Source organism: Hemiscyllium ocellatum, chromosome 3, assembly GCF_020745735.1.
Source record: "Hemiscyllium ocellatum isolate sHemOce1 chromosome 3, sHemOce1.pat.X.cur, whole genome shotgun sequence".
Lineage (NCBI taxonomy): Eukaryota > Metazoa > Chordata > Chondrichthyes > Orectolobiformes > Hemiscylliidae > Hemiscyllium > Hemiscyllium ocellatum.
The window spans coordinates 145,161,012-145,179,385 of record NC_083403.1 but is presented as its reverse complement, the minus strand read 5'-3'; the positions used below and the strand labels follow the sequence as shown (position 1 = coordinate 145,179,385).

At 42.1% G+C, this 18,374-nt stretch overlaps 1 protein-coding gene across 1 annotated transcript in view; it reads right to left on the bottom strand.

Moving 5' to 3' along the window:
• rab10 (RAB10, member RAS oncogene family) overlaps nt 1-13,769 on the bottom strand; it is an 82,708-nt gene extending 68,939 nt beyond the window's left edge. The window contains exon 1 of the mRNA XM_060854291.1: nt 13,328-13,769. Coding sequence (XP_060710274.1) covers nt 13,328-13,454 — 127 coding nt within the window. The 5' untranslated portion in view covers nt 13,455-13,769. The remainder of the gene's footprint in view (nt 1-13,327) is intronic.
• Between the last annotated feature and the right edge of the window lie 4,605 nt (nt 13,770-18,374).

Here is an 18,374-nt window from a genome sequence, read left to right as displayed (position 1 = left end):
TCTGGTCTCCTTCCTATCGGAAAGATGCTGTGAAACTTGAAAGGGTTCAGAAAAGATTTACAAGCATGTTGCCAGGGTTGGAGGATTTGAGCTATAGGGAGAGGTTGAGTAGGCTGGGGCTGTTTTCTCTAGAGTGTCGGAGGCTGAGGGATGACTTTACAGAGGTTTATAAAATCATGAAGGACATGGATAGGGTAAATAGACAATGTCTTTTCCCTGGGTAGGGGAGTCCAGAACTAGAGGGCATAAGTTTAGGGTGAGAGCGGAAAGATATCAAAGAGATCTAAGGGGCAACTTTTTCACGCAGAGGGTGGTATGTGTGTGGAATGAGCTGCCAAAGGAAGTGGTGGAGGCTAATACAATTGCAACATTTAAAAGGCATTTAGATGGGTATGTGAATAGGAAGGGTTTGGAGGGATATGGGCCAGGTGCTGGCAGGTGGGACTAGATTGGGTCAGGATACCTGGTCGGCATGGACGAATTGGACAAAATGGTCTGTTTCCGTGTTGTACGACTATGACAGTCAGCGAATACAGCAAACAGTTTTAAGCTAGTTGACAAAGAGAGCCACAGGGAACAGAGGGAAATTTTATACGAGTGATAAGGATTTTGAAAGTGTTGGCTAATTCATGATGGTGGAAGCAGTTCAACAGTAAGTCAGAAGAGAATTGGATGAACACTTGGGTGAAGGTGGATACGAGAAAGCAGGATTAGATTAGATTACTTGGTGTGGAAATAGGCCCTTCGGCCCAACAAGTGCACACCGACCCTCCAAAGAGCAACCCACCCAGACCGATTCCCCTACATTTACCCCTTCACCTAACACCATGGCCAATTCACCTAACCTGCAATTTTTGGACTGTGGAAGGAAACCGGAGCACCCAGAGGAAACCCATACAGACACCGGGAGAATGTGCAAACTCGAGGATCATGCGATTAAGTTGATAACTTTACAAAAAGCCTGAGGGCCTTCTTGTGTTGCTGTGGTAGTGACCCTAGCTCTGGACCAAGAGGCCCAGGTGCAAGTTTTACCTGCTGCAGAGGTGTATAATAACATCTCTTAGCAGGTTGATTAGAAAAACAGATTATAAAAAGCTAGCAGAGACATGCTGGCCAGATGGCCACTTTTGACATAATATTATTGACCACTTGAGAAAGAAATGCAATTATTGCCCAAGTCAGATCCTGGAAACAGGATGCTGATCAACCTTAACAAATCTGAATATCCTACCATAACGTACAGACTTCAGCAACAATGCTTTCCCTCCAACTGTAAAATGTCAATTTAGGGAAATGAATGGGTTTACATGCGACCTATTGGGATGAACGGGATGCCACACAAATCAGTCTGACACAAAGTGAAATGTAAAATGCTATAAATAGAATGTAAACAAAGACATGACTTCAATTTTTCATTTATTTATTATGTGCTCTGATTGAAAGCAAGTCCTTTGCCCACTGTTTGCAAATGCTCATCCCATAGTCATTTCCCTTGGCAGTTACTCTCAGAAGCAAGACAAAGATGTGGCCCCATGTCTACCCTAACCAGTACAAGAAGTGAATCTAAGTTGAAGGCATGTAAGCTAGCCAAACCCATATATTTGTACCGATTAGTCAAAACAGCCATTTATAATACATAGTAGACAAACAGGAGGCTGGAAGGGAGGGGGAGGAGCTGGGAAAGGAGGTTATTTGAAATTGGAGAACTCAATGTTGAGTCCCTTCCCTGCCCCACCCCCTCCCATTTCTCTGATCAACCCTTTCTTCCAGCCAGCTACCAACCTGGTTGACCAACCAAGTCGTATTCTCTACCTATACTAATCTATCCCTACACCCCCCCAAACCACTACTTTTTATCTGCAGCTCCCCTTGCACCAATCCCCAGTCCTAAAGAAAGGTTACACCCACAACGTTGACTTCACCTCTTGATGCTGCCTGGCTTGCTATGCTCCTCCATCATCCTGCTGGTCTACCTTGGATTCCAGCAACTGCAGGTTTTTTTGTCTCTGGTAGATGGGTTTACTCAGTTTATACACTGAAAATTTGTTTTGTTTCAATATTAATAAAATTTACTTTATCAGAATTCCATTGGTTTTCAATTGTGTCCTATGTTTTCCAAATATGAAATGCAAATCCAGTTTAAACCTGCCATACTAGTTCCTTTCCAGCAGTGCTCAAGAAGGTATCCAAATTGTAGCATTTCAAAATATTTTCCAAAATATTTTCTCACTGCAGTCACAGGATTTTGTAACTATACCTTCAGTACATTAACTCTTCGACATTCCAATAAGACAGAGAGGAATTTCAAACTCACCTTTAAACCACAGACTTCTACAACATTGAATCCAGCCTACCAACTTCCATTCAAAAACATCTTACACATCCATGGCTCTTCACGGAACTGAAAATCTTTACTAGTACATATCCAGCCAATCTCTCAAACAGCCTCAAACCTGTCATAGCCATCTTTCTCCGGCAACAGCCAGAGGCATGACTTCAATTCTCATTCATTTACTATGCGCTCTTATTGAAAGCAAGTCCTTTGCCCACTGTCTGCAAATGCTCATCCCATAGTCATTTCCCTTGGCAGTTACTCTCTCAGAAGCAAGAAAAAGATGTGGGTCCCATAAACATTCCCATTAAGCAACAGAAGTTCACTGCAGCCAGAAAAGGCACCATAAAGCCCTATGACAAACAACAACTGCATGGTGATACAATAAAGCGTTTTAAAGAAGTGCGACACAAAGTAGCCAAAAAAATCTCAAATTTATTATCTCTTATTCACACTATTTAAAACCTCAGACTGCACTGTCAATTCTCAAAACACTCAAACTAATTTGTTCTGAAATGTGCCTCAAGTTCTCTTACAAGCCGAAAAATTCTCAATCTGCTTCATTTATTCATTCAACAGAATCAAATCCTGTTACAAAAGGAAACCACGAGAAATGATTGCAGGTAATCCATGCATCAAGAGAAAAAAAAATCCCAAGGTGGCTCTCCAGACAAAATTTTCAGAATAGATTTCCCTTATTTACTAACTGGGCTACATTTTTTTGTCTGAAATGACGACTTCGGTCATATTAGCGACTTTAGAGGGACAAATCAGAGACAGCAGTAACAGCTTGGAAAAACAAGATCCAAGTTACCAAATCATCATGTTTCATTGTAGACATACAAGTCAACAACATTTACTTCTTACCACCTCTGTGTTCACTGCCACAAGCCCTGTCCAATTTCTTCTTTTCAGAGTCACAGAGATGTACAGCATGGAAACAGACCCTTCGGTCAAATCGGTCCATGCCAACCAGATATCCCAACCCAATCTAGTCCCACCTGCCAACACCCAGCCCATATCCCTCCAAACCCTTCCTATTCATATAGGCCTTAAATGTTGCAATTGTACCAGCCTCCACCACATCCTCTGACAGCTCATTCCATACACGTACCAGCCTCTGCATGAAAAAAATTGCCCCTTAGGTCTCTTTTATATCTTTCCCCTCTCACCCTAAACCTAGGCCCTCTAGTTCTGGACTCCCCGACTCCAGGGAAAAGACTTTGTCTGTTTATCCTATCCATGCCCCATATAATTTTGTAAACCTCTATAAGGTCACCCCTCAGCCTCCGACGCTCCAGGGAAAACAGCCCCAGCCTGTACAGCCTCTCCCTATAGCTCAAGTCCTCGAACCCTGGCAACATCCTTGTCATTCTTTTCTGAACCCTTTCAAGTTTCACATCTTTCCGATAGGAAGGAGACCAGAATTGCACGCAATATTCCAACAATGGCCCAACCAATGTCCTGTACAGCTGCAACATGATCTCCCAACTCCTGTGCTCAATACTCTGACCAATAAAGGAAAGCATACCAAACGCCTTCTTTACTATCCTATCTACCTGTGACTCCACTTTCAAGGAGCTATGAACCTGCACTCCAAGGTCTCTTTGTTCAGCAACACTCCCTAGGACCTTACCATTAAGTGTATAAGTCCTGCTAAGATTTGCTTTCCCAAAATGCAGCACCTCATTTATCTGAATTAAACTCCATCTGCCACTTCTCAGCCCATTGGACCATCTGGTCCAGATCCTGTTGTAATCGGAGGTAACCCTCTTCACTGTCCACTACACTTTCAATTTTGGTGTAATTTGCAAACTTACTAACTGTATCTCTTATGCTCGCATCCAAATCATTTATGTAAATTACAAAAAATAGAGGGCTCAGCACCAATCCTTGTGACACTCCACTGGTCACAGGCGTCCAGTCTGACCACCACCACCATCCTCTGTCTTCTACCTTTGAGACAGTTCTGTATCCAAATGGCTAGTTCTCCCCGAATTCCATGAGATCTAACCTTGCTAATCAGTCTCCCATGGGGAACCTTGTCGAATGCCTTACTGACGTGCATATAGATCACATCTACGGCTCTGCCCTCATCAATCCTCTTTGTTACTTCTTCAAAAAACTCAATCAAGTTTGTGAGACATGATTTCCCATGCACAAAGCCACATTGACGATCCCTAATCAGTCCTTACCTTTCCAAATACATGTACATCCTGTCCCTTAGGATTCACCCCAACAACTTGCCCACCACTGAGGTCAGGCTCACTGGTCCATAGTTCCCTGGCTTGTCCTTACCACCCTTCTTAAACAGTGGCACCACGTTTTCCAACCTCCAGTCTTCCAGCACCTCATCTGTGACTATCAATGATACAAATATCTCAGCAAGAGGCCCAGCAATCACTCCTCTAGCTTCCCACAGAGTTCTCGGGTACACCTTATCAGGTTCTGGGGATTTATCCACCTTTAACCGTTTCAAGACATCCAGCACTGCCTCCTCTGTAATCTGGACATTTTGCAAGATGTCCCCATCTATCCTGAGGGCAACTGTCTGTGTGGAGTTTGCACATTCTCCCTGTGTCTGCGTGGGTTTCCGTCGGGTGCTTCGGTTTCCTCCCACAGTCTAAGGATGTGCAGGTTAGGCGAACTGGCCATGCTAAATTGCCCGTAGTGTTAGGTGAAGGGGTAAATGCAGGGGAAAGGGTCTGGGTGGGTTGCTCTTTGGAGGATTGGTGTGGACTTGGGCCAAAGGGCCTGTTTCAGTGTAAGTAATCTAATCTCCCTACAGTCTTCCATATCCTTTTCCACAGTAAATACTGATGCAAGATATTCATTTAATATCTCCCCCATTTTCTGTGGCTCCACACAAAGGCCGCCTTGCTGATCTTTGAGGGGCACTATTGTCTCCCTAGTTACCCTTTTGTCCTTAATATATTTGTAAAACCCCTGTGGATTCTCCTTAATTCTATTTGTCATGTCACCTTTTTGCCCTCCTAATTTCCCTCTTAAGTATACTCCTACTGCCTTTATACTCTAAGGATTCATTCGATCCATCCTGTCTGTACCTGACATATGCTTTCTTCTTTTTCTTAACCAAACCCTTAATTTCTTTAGTCATCCAGCATTCCCTATACCTACCAGCCTACCCTTTCACCCTGACAAGAATATACTTTCTCTGGATTCTCGTTATCTCATTTCTGAAAGCTTCCCATTTTCCAGCCACCCCTTTACGTGCAAACATCTGCCTCCAAGCAGCTTTCGAATGTTCTTGCCTAAAACCGTCAAAATTAGCCTTTCTCCAATTTAGAACTTCAACGTTTAGATCTGGTCTATTCTTTTCCATCACTATTGTAAATCTAATTCAATTACGGTCGCTGGCCCCAAAGTGCTCCCCCACTGACATCTCAGTCACCTGCCCTACCTTATTTCCCAAGAGGAGGTCAGGTTTTGCACCTTCTCTAGTAGGTACATCCACATACTGAATCAGAAAATTATCTTGTACGCACTTAACAAATTCCTCTCCTTTTAAACCTTTAACACTATGGCAGTCCCAGTTGATGTTTGGAAAGTTAAAATCCCCTACCATAACTACCCTATTATCCTTACAGATAACTGAAATCTTCTTCCAAATTTGTTTCTCAATTTCCCTCTGACTATTAGGGGGGGTCTAACAATTCCAATAAGGTGATCATCCCTTTCTTATTTCTCAGTTCCACCCAAACAACCTCCCTGGATGTACTACCGGGAATATCCTCCCTCAGCACAGCTGCAATGCTATCCCTTATCAAAAACGCCACTCTCCCTCCTCTCTTGCCTCCCTTTCTATCCTTCCTGTAGCATTTGTATCCTGAATATTAAGCTGCCAGTCCTGCCCATCCCTGAGCCATATTTCTATAATTGCTATGATATCCCAGTCCCATGTTCCTAAACATGCCCTGAGTTCATCTGCCTTCTCTGTTAGGCCTCTTGCACTGAAATCAACGCAGTTTAATTTATTAGTCCTACCTTGCTCCTGCCTGCCCTGACTGTTTGACTCATTTCTATTCTCAACTGTACTAGTCTCAGATTGATCTCTATCCTCATTATCTCCCTTGGTCTCACCCCCACACACTCCACCCCCCCAATCTTACTCGTTTAAATCCTCCCAAACAGTTCTAGCAAATTTCCCTGCCAGTATATTATCCCTTTCAATTTAGGTGCAATCTGTCCTTCTTGTACAGGTCACTTCTACCCCAGTAGAGATTCCAATGATCCAAAAATATGAATCCTTCTCCCAGACACCAGCTCCTCAGCCATGCATTCATCTGCTCTATCCTCCTATTCCTGCCCTAGCTAGCTTGTAGCACTGGGAGTAATCCAGATATTACTACCCTTGAGGGCCTCCTTTTTAAATTTCTGCCTGACTCTCTATAATCTCCCTTCAGAATCTCAAACTTTCCCCTTCCTATATTGTTGGTTCCAATGTGGACAATGACCTCTTACTGGCCCCTCTCCCCTGTGAGAACATTCTGCACCCTCTCTGAGACATCCTTGATCCCGGCACCAGGGAAACACACCATTCGGCTTTTTCTCTGCTGGCCACAGAAACTTCTGTATGTACATCGGACTACAGAATCCCCTAACACAATTGATCTCTTGGAAGCTGACATATCCCTCGTTGCATTAGAGCCAAACTCAATACCAGAAACTTGACTGTTTGTGCTACCTTCCCCTGAGAATCCATCACCCCCTACATTTTCCAAAGCAGCATACCTGTTTGAAATGGGTACATTCACAAAAGACTGCTGCACTAGATGCCTACCTCTCTTACCCTTCCTGGAGTTAACCCGTCTATGTGACTGTATCTGAGACTTTCCCCCCTTCCTATAGCTGCCATCCATCACATACTGTTGCTGTTGTAAATTCATCATCGCTTCTATCTGTCTCTCCAACTGATCCACTTGATCTGATAAGATTCGCATCCAACAGCATTTATGGCAGGTATAATCCGCAGTAACCCTTAAACTCTCTTTAAACTCCCACATCTGACAAGAAGTATATATCACTGAAAAGGCCATTTTTGCTCCTTCACAATCTACAGACCCAGAAAATAACACCATTTTATTCCTCGACAAACACCGCACCAGTTAAAATATAAGCCATAGCTATTAATTTAAGTTTAATCAAGAGACTTATCTCCAAAAACATATAATCAAGAAAGAATCCACTGTACACACTTTTGGACAGACTTAAAACAACAATTAACTTATCTGATTCTGTATTGTGAACTTCGCCCAAACCAGTTCCTCCAAGATTTGTTGCAAAATTCACTGTTTGTTAATTTTGCCAGATGCACTCCGATGTCCAGTGACACATGAATTCAAAAACAGCAAAGGCAATAACTGTGCAGGTTCTCGCTCGCTCGCTCTCTCTCTCTCTCTCTCTCTCCCCTGCACTGTCCTCACCATGTGCTTCCTTGGCCTGTTCTTCTCTCTTTTAAAACTGTTTTTTTTCCCAAAGTTCCAAAACAATGCAACAGCATATAAAACAGTAATTGCTGCTCTTGGAATTGGAGGAAATCACCTCCAGCACCCAAAATATCTCAAAAAAAAAGAGCAGCTCTTACAGCCATAAATTTTCCCCGTCCTCCATCTTGGATTACCCAGAATCCCTTTGTGCACTATATCCAATTCGATCTGTTGTTGATTAAAACAAGCTCGGGAAAGCCCAATTTTTAATAGTCAGATCATACACTGAAATGTTAATTACAGTGTGGCCAAAGACTTGCAGCATCAAAAATTTGTTCAAAGTGCATTCATCCACATATGTTCAGAACTGCATGGAACACCTCCACAGCCTACAGGTTCAAAAGGAATCCTCTTAGCCAAAGCCATTGCCTGACAAATATGAAGAGGTCAACAAGCTAAGGGCATCTAAAAGAAAACACATCAACAGCATTGCTCTTACATAAAATAGGTCTAAAATGCAATTCTGCAGATACAGAATGCTTTAATTGAGCAGTTTTTAATAAAATGCAGTAGGCTCTGCACCATTTCTTGAACTAATAGTATGGCTGTTTGAATTTTAAAATAGTGGCATTAACAGAAGTTAAAAATGGCAGTCACTTTCAATGCCAAGAACCAGCAACTAACCTTGAAGCTATTCTAAAAAAGGTGACTAATGGGATCTCATTCCACTGTGCTGACTCCACGTATTCTAGAATGCAAATACGTTTCTACCCACAAGGGGATTCTCTTGAGATTAAAAACCATTAAAGAAGCTGGCATTCGTTGTTCATCAGGTTATTTGAGCCTTGCAGCATGCAAATGTAAAGTGCTGGAAATCACAACATAAGTGTAATAGCCTCAATTTCACCGAAGTATTCATGTTGGCCACCATGCAAATTGTCCTACGTTCCAATCCAGACCCCTAGGTTGGCAGACTCCTGGATTGCGAATTAGAAAATCAATATAATTGATGTCCACTTTAGCTCATCCATAAATAAAAGCTGTGTTCTTGTTCCATTAAAACAACGAAATTCCACAGTTTTTAACCACACACTCCATTTGGGAGTCTATTTTCTTTAACATTCATATTAGATGCGAGGGACATGCATGACATGATAGTCATCATAATAAAGAAGAATGTAACTGGAAATAAATGCTGCAGCTCATTTGACCAGTCATGAGAAAACCTTTAATTAAAAACTTTGACTATTGAATCATTTACTTAACTAATTTCTATTAAATGTTCTTAATACACAGTTTCCTTAGCGGTGTGTAAACTTGTCACCAATATATAGAAATTAGTTCAAACCCCAGACAATTGATCCTACTGGAGATGTTTTGTTTGACTGTACTTATTAACATTTATAACCTTATTCACCATCAAAAAGAAATTCCAATTATAAAGCACCTATTTACAATGTCAATGCCCAAAGCATTTTGCAGCCAATTAAGTAACACTGAAGAGAAGTCACCATTTTAATGTATAATATACAGCAGTAAGAGAATAAAGATCAGTTAATTACCATAGCAAAAATATTGGTCAGGACCTTAGACAAAAATGCCTGTTTGTGGTATTTTTCACATCCACCAAAAAGGACAGATTTAGCCTCAGTTAACATTATTTCAAGTCCCAAGGCAGAAACATAACTTTTCCTTTCTTCAAAACTCAAATTGTGACACAACAGAATAATTCTGTGGCTCTTTAAGAATTGAGCTAGATTAGCAAATTACACCATCAGATCATGACTACAATACAGTATTAGTTGGTATTCTGCCTGTTTGCATCCAAGATACAAAATTCAAGGTTTCAGGTGAACAGATCATTAGATGGAGAATCAGTATTCTCTTTTTTACAAATTACAGTTGCACAGGAACAGATTCAAAGCATCTGCATGTACGCAATCCACTGGCATCACATTCACCTAAACAATGGGTTAAGCAGTGGCATTAGGCAACCATAGACGTTTGAGACTGGAATTCAGGTGTGTGATTGGCATTATTACACCTTTTACTTTTCAATAGGGCTGTGGTCTCCTAAGTCAGACCTTATAGTTCATTTGTTAAATCCTCCACCAATTCACCTGCCTAAAAATTACATGTTTAACTTTGCAAAACACTCAAACATCATCAATGTCAAATACAAACTTCACCTCCCCATACAGATATTGCTGAAGTATATACAGCATTCTGTTTGGTTTCATGTTTCCAACATTTGTTGTACTCCTGTCACCTTTGTGGTCTCTGTATATGAAATAGAACAGTTATCTCCAAGATTTACAAACAAGCTTTTGCTCGATTTATGGCAAATCATGCAATCATTTGCAAGAACTAAGGACTCCAAACCAGATTAGCTGGACACTTAGCAACTTTGAGAAAATTCAAGACCCCATTGTTAGCACCTTTGTTCATTCAAACCCTTGCCTGAAGCAGTGGAATCATTTTGGTCCAAAAGACCCATTTATTCAACGACCATCTAACGAGAATTTCCTCAGAGCAAAGGGGGGGGACTAAGTTAAATTAATTTTATAACAACTTGCATTTATACAGTACCTTGAATATAGTACACATCCACAGGAGATTATCAGGCCAGATTTACAGAGCCATACAAGCCAACATTAAGGCAAACGACTGTTCAAACAGGGGAGTTTTAATAAATATCTTAAAAAAGACAGGGAAGTAGAAAAGGAAATGGCTTGAGATGTCATTTATACAGACATCTAAAAGATATTTAATGAAAATGGTTACTTAAAAGTTGAAATTCATGGAATTGAAGGCAAATTATTGACTCGTTCAGTTCAGAATGGAAGCATAACTTGAGACATCAGACAGGAACCCTAACAGACAGGATGCGACCAATTGTATTCTGCAAGGATCCAAATCAGGAACTAACCAGGCATCATCCAATCACCTGTACAGAGATGTAATTATCCTCCTCTGGAGCTGTCAGGACTTGAACATGGGTGTCCTAGTTCAGAGGTAGTGACACAAGAACCCTGTCTCACCATCTTTAAGAGTAACTTAGAATGACACAGAGAAACCCAAGCATGTTAGTGAACAGATGAGTATAAGCACAAATTGCAAAAAGGTTATCAACTGATTAAATCAGAGACAAAATGGTGGCAAATGGATTTCACGCTGGCAAACAAATTTCAATGTAGCCAAACAGGAGCTCTCAGGTTTGACTTGTAAAGACACGGACAGGTCCAGAAGATAACCAGAAAGATTAAGAGAATGTTGGCCTTCAAATCCAATGCAGACTTCAACACAAGGGAACACAAAGTCCCGCTACAGCTAGACAAAACCCTAGTTAAATCACAAGTGAAGCACTACAAGCAATCTGGACACTAAATCTCAGGAAGAATTTACTAACTAGAAAGGAACTATTGTTTGATGAGCCTAGGAAGAGGTGGGAGAATCAAAAATTAGAGCCAGACCTTTTAGGAATGAAATTAGGAAACATTTCCTCTCATAAAAGATTGCAAATGCTTGACATTCTCTTCTGCCATTCTAGATCAGTTGTTAATTCTATATTTAAGACTGAAAGCTTAGATTATTAAAGTCTGGCAAAGAACATGACATCAGATATGTGATCAATCATGATCTCATTCAGGGTCAGAACCGGCACAAGGAGCTAAACAGCAAACTGTGGAAATGATCTGTAGTACTCTGATTGCAACTGACCCCACTTACAAAAATTAACAATTTAGCTGAAGTAACTGGATTGCATCCCATAAGAATGTATCACTTCCTCTGATTAGGCCATGTTAGTCAACTGAAAAGTTAAAATACAAACTATATTTAAACAAAATGTATATAATTATAATGACTTGGGGAATATTCAGCGGTCATTGAAATATTTATCTATACAGATTCAAAGGTTAAATCTCCAAACATACTATGACTAATATTTAGTTACTTGACCCTTTTTTCAACTAATTGACCCAAAAAAGTTCAAAAGAAATTAAATCAATGAACTAATCCTTTTTTTTTACTAAAAGCACATTTAAAAAAACAGAAAGCGAAGAATAAACTCAATTTCTTAAGCCTGCTCCACTGAACAAAATCTCCAGCAATGCAATTTCCCCACACAAACTCCTTATCCCTTGTCTTTAAGAATCTAAAAACGTATCGAAGTCAGTCTTAAACACACTCCAAACAAGTCATTCACATCCTCTTGGGTACAGAATTTCAAAGGTTCACAACTCTCAGTGACGAAATTCCCCCCCTCACCTCAGCCCTAACTGATTCACCATTTACAGTAAGACCGTGTTCACTGGTTTTAGACACTGCAAGCTGAAAGAAACACCCTTCTGACATTTATCTTGACAAGTCCCTTAGGAGCCTTTGATTAAGTCACCTTTTGTTCCTTTAAGTACAACAGATTCAGTCTCTGCTCATCAGATAATCCTAACATCACAGGGATCAATTTGATGAATCAGTGTTGCACTCCCTTCCGGTAAGTACATCTTTCCTTTCAAAGAGACCTGAACTGTACATAATACTACTCCAGGTACAATGTCACCCAAATTCCAAAGGTTTGAAGCAAGACCTTTTTGCTCCTTTACTCAAATGCTTTTACATTAAATGTCAACATACCATTTGCCTTCCTAACAGCTTGCTGTATCTGTTATTGTGACTTTTGCACATCAGTACTTCCTAGTCTCTCATAATTTAAGAGATTTTATATTTCACTTCACTTTATATTTCATTTGCCATGTTGCTGTTCATTCACTTCGCCTGCCTAAATCTCCTGTATGCTCTTTCCATCCTCCTCACAATATACGTTCCCATCAAGTTTTGCAGTATTTACAAACTTAGAAATGTTACATTTAGTCCCCAAATTCTTGAAATATATGACAGTTAGTACCTCGAGTACTGATCTTAGAGGTACCGCACTACTGACAGCCAACCAACCTGAGAATAAGCCATTTATTACGACCATTCTGCCCTTGCTAACCAATTTTCTGTCCAGATCAGAATGTATTGTTTTAGTATTGTCATAAAGTAGAAAAACGCTCAAATCGGAAGCTCTAACCATTTTAAAAGGTGTTTCCAAAAGGCCGAAACACCATTAACCAAGTTTAGCAAAAAAACGGTAGCTTGGTTTAAAAAATGCAACCCGCCCTTCAGAAATCAATGATAAATCATACAGGAATAAAACACGGTTTGAAAAAAAATGAAAAAAGGTCCAAAAGCTGCTCCGACACAATATCAACCTCAGTAGGTTTAACTGAACATCCTGCCTTCACGAGTAAAAGAAACGTTGAGGGACACAGACATTATCAGTTAAAAAATGTAACACTCCCCCTGGCCGAGGCTTCACTACATTACACTGGGCAATCCTGTTATTTACAACAAAAAAAAGGCTGTAAGATCAGGCGCAAGGCCCGAGCTGTGTGTCCGACAGCCGCCCCAGAGCCTCCACCCAGGGCGGGGGCTGGAAGGGAGCGTGGGCCGGAGGCGCTGACCGCCCTCACTCCCTCCCTCCCTCCCTCACTCACTCACTCACCTATTGTGGAGATAAAAGTGGTATTAAAGGCGTCATCCGAGAACCTGAAAAGCACGCAGGTCTTGCCCACTCCGGAGTCTCCGATCAGCAGCAACTTGAAGAGTAAATCGTAGGTTTTCTTCGCCATAATCCCTCCCTCCCTGGGGCTGATCACAACTGGGGCCGAGGAGAGGTTTCTTTTTAAAATAAGGAACAAAATGGCGCCTGTGTCTCTTTCACTTTAACAGCGCTCCGGCCGCAACAAGTTACATTCCATTAATCCCCATTGATCTGCCTTGTTCAAAATCAAAATGCAAACACCGGCCAACAACCGTCCCCTTTGGTTAAACTTTCTTTTTTCTTTCTCCCTTTCTTTTCACTTCGCTAAGACATTCGGGAACCGCATCACCGACTTCATTCAACGTCGACGTCAGTCCATCCCCGCTCCCCGCGGTCAAACCAAACACAGCCACATGGAGGGGGAACCCACCCCGAACACCAACACCCACCCCCCCCCCCACACTCTACACCGGTGGAATGAGCCATTGCGCCCTCCATCCCGCCCACTGACGTCACGGCGCTCGCGTTCATTGGCCAGGCGGAGGAGGGGCTAGGCCCCCAACTGTCAATCACCGACCGCCAGCCCCCAACACAACATGTCATCGGGTGATAAGGGTCACAGGCGCGGCCTGTTGACAGCTCCCCTTCCTCTGAGGAAAAGGCTGTGTATATCTATCGATATAGATATGTCTGTATATGTGTGTGTGCATTTTTATTTATATATATAGACATGTCTATATGCTATGTATATGTGTGTGCATATATTCATAACATATCTTAAGAGAAATCTGTGTACAGTACATATGTTGTGCATGCAGAATATGTATGCATGTGTAAGTATGTGTTTATACATACATGTGCCTATATGTGTGTCTGAGTGTAATTTGTGTTTGTGCATGTGTATTGTGTATATACATATGTATGTGTGCATATATAAGTCTACTCACATTTGTATACATACTAGTGTGTACATGCGCATACATATGTACATGGATCAGTGGTGCTGGAAGAGCACAGCAGTTCAGGCAGCATCCAACAAGCAGCGAAATCGACGTTTCGGGCAAAAGCCCTTCACCCTTTTATTCCTGATGAAGGGCTTTTGCTCGAAACGTCAATTTCGCTGCTCATTGGATGCTGCCTGAACTGCTGTGCTCTTCCAGCACCACTGATCCAGAATCTGGTTCCCAGCAACTGCAGTCATTGTTTTTACCTACATATGTATATGTCTGCGTATGTGTGTGTGTATGTCGGAGTGTGTGCTTGTATATAGGAGTGTGCGTATATGAGTGAGTGTGGGTGTATATGTGTGTGAAAATGAGTATGTGTATATACGAGTGTGTGCGTATATATGAGCGTGCGTGTATGTACGTGTGTCTGCATATATATGAGTGTGTGTGTGTAAATGTATATGTGTGTATATAGCTGCAAATGTGTTGCTGGTCAAAGCACAGCAGGTTAGGCAGCATCTCAGGAATAGAGAATTCGACGTTTCGAGCATAAGCCCTTCATCAGGAATAAGAGAGAGAGAGCCAAGCCGGCTGAGATAAAAGGTAGGGAGGAGGGACTAGGGGGAGGGGCGATGGAGGTGGGATAGGTGGAAGGAGGTCAAGGTGAGGGTGATAGGCCGGAGTGGGGTGGGGGCGGAGAGGTCAGGAAGAGGATTGCAGGTTAGGAGGGCGGTGCTGAGTTGAGGGAACCGACTGAGACAAGGTGGGGGGAGGGGAAATGAGGAAGCTGGAGAAATCTGAATTCATACCTTGTGGTTGGAGGGTTCCCAGGCGGAAGATGAGGCGCTCCTCCTCCAGCCGTCGTGTAGTTGTGTTCTGCCGGTGGAGGAGTCCAAGGACCTGCATGTCCTCGGTGGAGTGGGAGGGGGAGTTAAAGTGTTGAGCCACGGGGTGATTGGGTTGGTTGGTTCGGGCGGCCCAGAGGTGTTCTCTGAAGCGTTCCGCAAGTAAGCGGCCTGTCTCACCAATATAGAGGAGGCCACATCGGGTGCAGCGGATGCAATAGATGATGTGTGTGGAGGTACAGGTGAACTTGTGGCGGATATGGAAGGATCCCTTGGGGCCTTGGAGGGAAGTGAGTGTGGAGGTGTGGGCGCAAGTTTTACATTTCCTGCGGTTGCAGGGGAAGGTGCCGGGGGTGGAGGTTGGGTTGGTGGGGGGTGTGGATCTGACAAGGGAGTCACGAAGGGAGTGGTCCTTGCGGAACGCTGATAGGGGAGGGGAGGGAAATATATCCTTGGTGGTGGGGTCCGTTTGGAGGTGGCGGAAATGGCGGCGGATAATATGAGTGTGTGTATATATGAGTGTGGATATCTCAGTGTACGTGTGAATGCGCGTGTGTGTATGTATGAGTGTGCATGCGGATGGATATCTGAGTGTACATGTGAGTGCGCGTGTGTGGATATCTGTATGTGTGTGGGTATGTATGAGTGTGTATATATGAGGGTGTGTGTGTATATGTGTATGAATGTGTATATGTGTATGTATGTGCGTGTATATGTATGAGTGTGTATGTGTATATATATGAGTGTGTGTGTATATTTGAGTGTATGTATAAGTGTGTGTACGTTTGAGTGTATGTATGTGTGTGTTAATGTTGGTGTATATGTGTGTATAATATGAGTGTGTGTGTATATATGTGTGTGTGTATATATATATATATATGAGTGTGTGTATATATGTGAGTGTGGATATCTGAGTGTACGTGTGAGTGCACGTGTGTGTATGTATGAGTGTGCGTGTGGGTGGATATCTGAGTGTACGTGTGAGTGCGCGTGTGTGGATATCTGTGTGTGGGTATGTGTCAGTGTGTGTGTATGTATGAGTGTGTGTGTGTATGTGTGAGTGTATGTATGTACATGCATGTGTATGTCTATGTATGAGTGTATGTATGAGTGTCTGTGTACATGTATATGTATGAGTGTGTGTGTGTAAGAGTGTGTGTATACATGTGTGTATGAGTGTGTGTATATTTTAGTGTACGTGTATATTTGAGTGTATGTATGAGTGTGTTTGTATATTTGAGTGTGTGTGTATATGTGTGTATGCATGTGTGTGTATTTGAGTGTATGTATGCGTGTGTGCGTGTGTATTTGAGTGTATGAGTGCATGTGTATATATGAGTGTGTGTATGAGTGTCTGTGTATATGTATATGTGTGAGTGTGTATCTTTATGATTGGATGTATGAGTGTGTGTGTATACATGAGTGGATGTATGTGTGTGTGTATGATTGGATTGTGTGTGTGTGTATATATATGAGTGTGTGTATATCTGAGTGGATGTACGAGTGTGCGTATATATGAGTGGATGTATGAGTGCCGTAGATATAAGTGGATGTATGAGTGTGTGTGTATACATGAGTGGATGTATGTGTGTGTATATGACTGGATGTATGAATATGTGTGTGTATACATGAGTGGATGTATGTGTGTGTGTATATATGAGTGGATGTATGAGTGTGTGTATATATGACTGTGTATGTGTATATTTGAGTGACCGTGTATGTGTATATTTGAGTGGATGTGTTTGTGTTTGTATATTTGAGTGGATGTGTTTGCGTGTGTATATTTGAGTGTATGCATGTGTGTGTATATTTGAGTGTATGCATGTGTGTGTGTATATATGAGTGGATGTATGCATGTGTGTGTGTATATATGAGTGGATGTATGTATGAGTGTGTGTACATATGAGTGGATGGATGAGTGTCTGTGTACATGTATGAGTGTGTGTATATGAGTGTGTGTCTTTATGAGTGCATGTATGAGTAGGAGGGACTTTGGGGAGGGGCGTTGGAAGAGCGATTGGTGGAAGGAGGTCAAGGTGAGGGTGATAAGCCAGAGTGGGGGTGGGGACGGAGAGGTCAGGAAGAAGATTGCAGGTTAGTAAATCGGTGCTGAGTTCGAGGGATTACACTGAGACAAGTGGGGGGAGGGGAAATGAGGAAACTGGAGAAATCTGAGTTCATTCCTTGTGGTTGGAGGGTTCCTAGGCGGAAGATGAGGCACTCTTCCTCCAGCCGTCGTGTTGCTATGGTCTGTCGATGGAGGAGTCCAAGGACCTGCATGTCCTTGGTGGAGTGGGAGGGGGAGTTGAAGTGTTGAGCCACGGGGTGGTTGGGTTGGTTGATCCGGGTGTCCCAGAGGTGCTCTCTGAAACGTTCCACAATTAGGCGTTCCTCATTTCCCCTCCTTGTCTCAGTCAAATCCCTCGAACTCAGCACCGCCTTCCTACCCTGCAATCTTCTTCCTGACCTCTCCGCCCCCACCCCACTCCGGCCTATCACCCTCACCTTGACATCTTTCCACCTATCGCATTTCCAATGCCCCTCCCCCAAGTCCCTCCTCTCTACCTTTTATCTTAGCCTGCTGGACACACTTTCCTCATTCCTGAAGAAGGGCTCATACCCAAAACGTCGATTCTTGTGTTCCTTGGATGCTGCCTGACCTGCTGCACTTTTCCAGCAACACATTTTCAGCTCTGAACTCCAGCATCTGCAGTCCTCACTTTCTCCTGTATGTATGAGTATGTGTGTATATATGTGTGTATGTATGAGTGTGTGTATATTTGAGTGTATGTATGCGTGTGTGTGTGTATATTTGAGTGTATGAGTGTGTGTGTATATATATATATATATATATATGAGTGTATATATGAGTGTGTGTATATTTGAATGTATGAGTGTGTGTATGTATGCGTGTATATATGAGTGTGTATGAATGTGTGTATATTTGAGTGTATGTGTGTGTGTATATTTGAGTGTATGTATGCTTGTGTGTACATATTTGATTGTATGAGTGTGTTTGTATGCGTGTGTGTATATAATATATGTGTGTGTATGTATGAGTGTGTATATATATATAATATATGTATATGAGTGGATGTATGAGTGTGTGTGTGTATATGTATATATGTATGAGTGTGTATATTTGAGTGTATGTGTGTGTATACATATATGAGTGGATGTACATGTGTGTGTATGTATATGAGTGGATGTATGAGT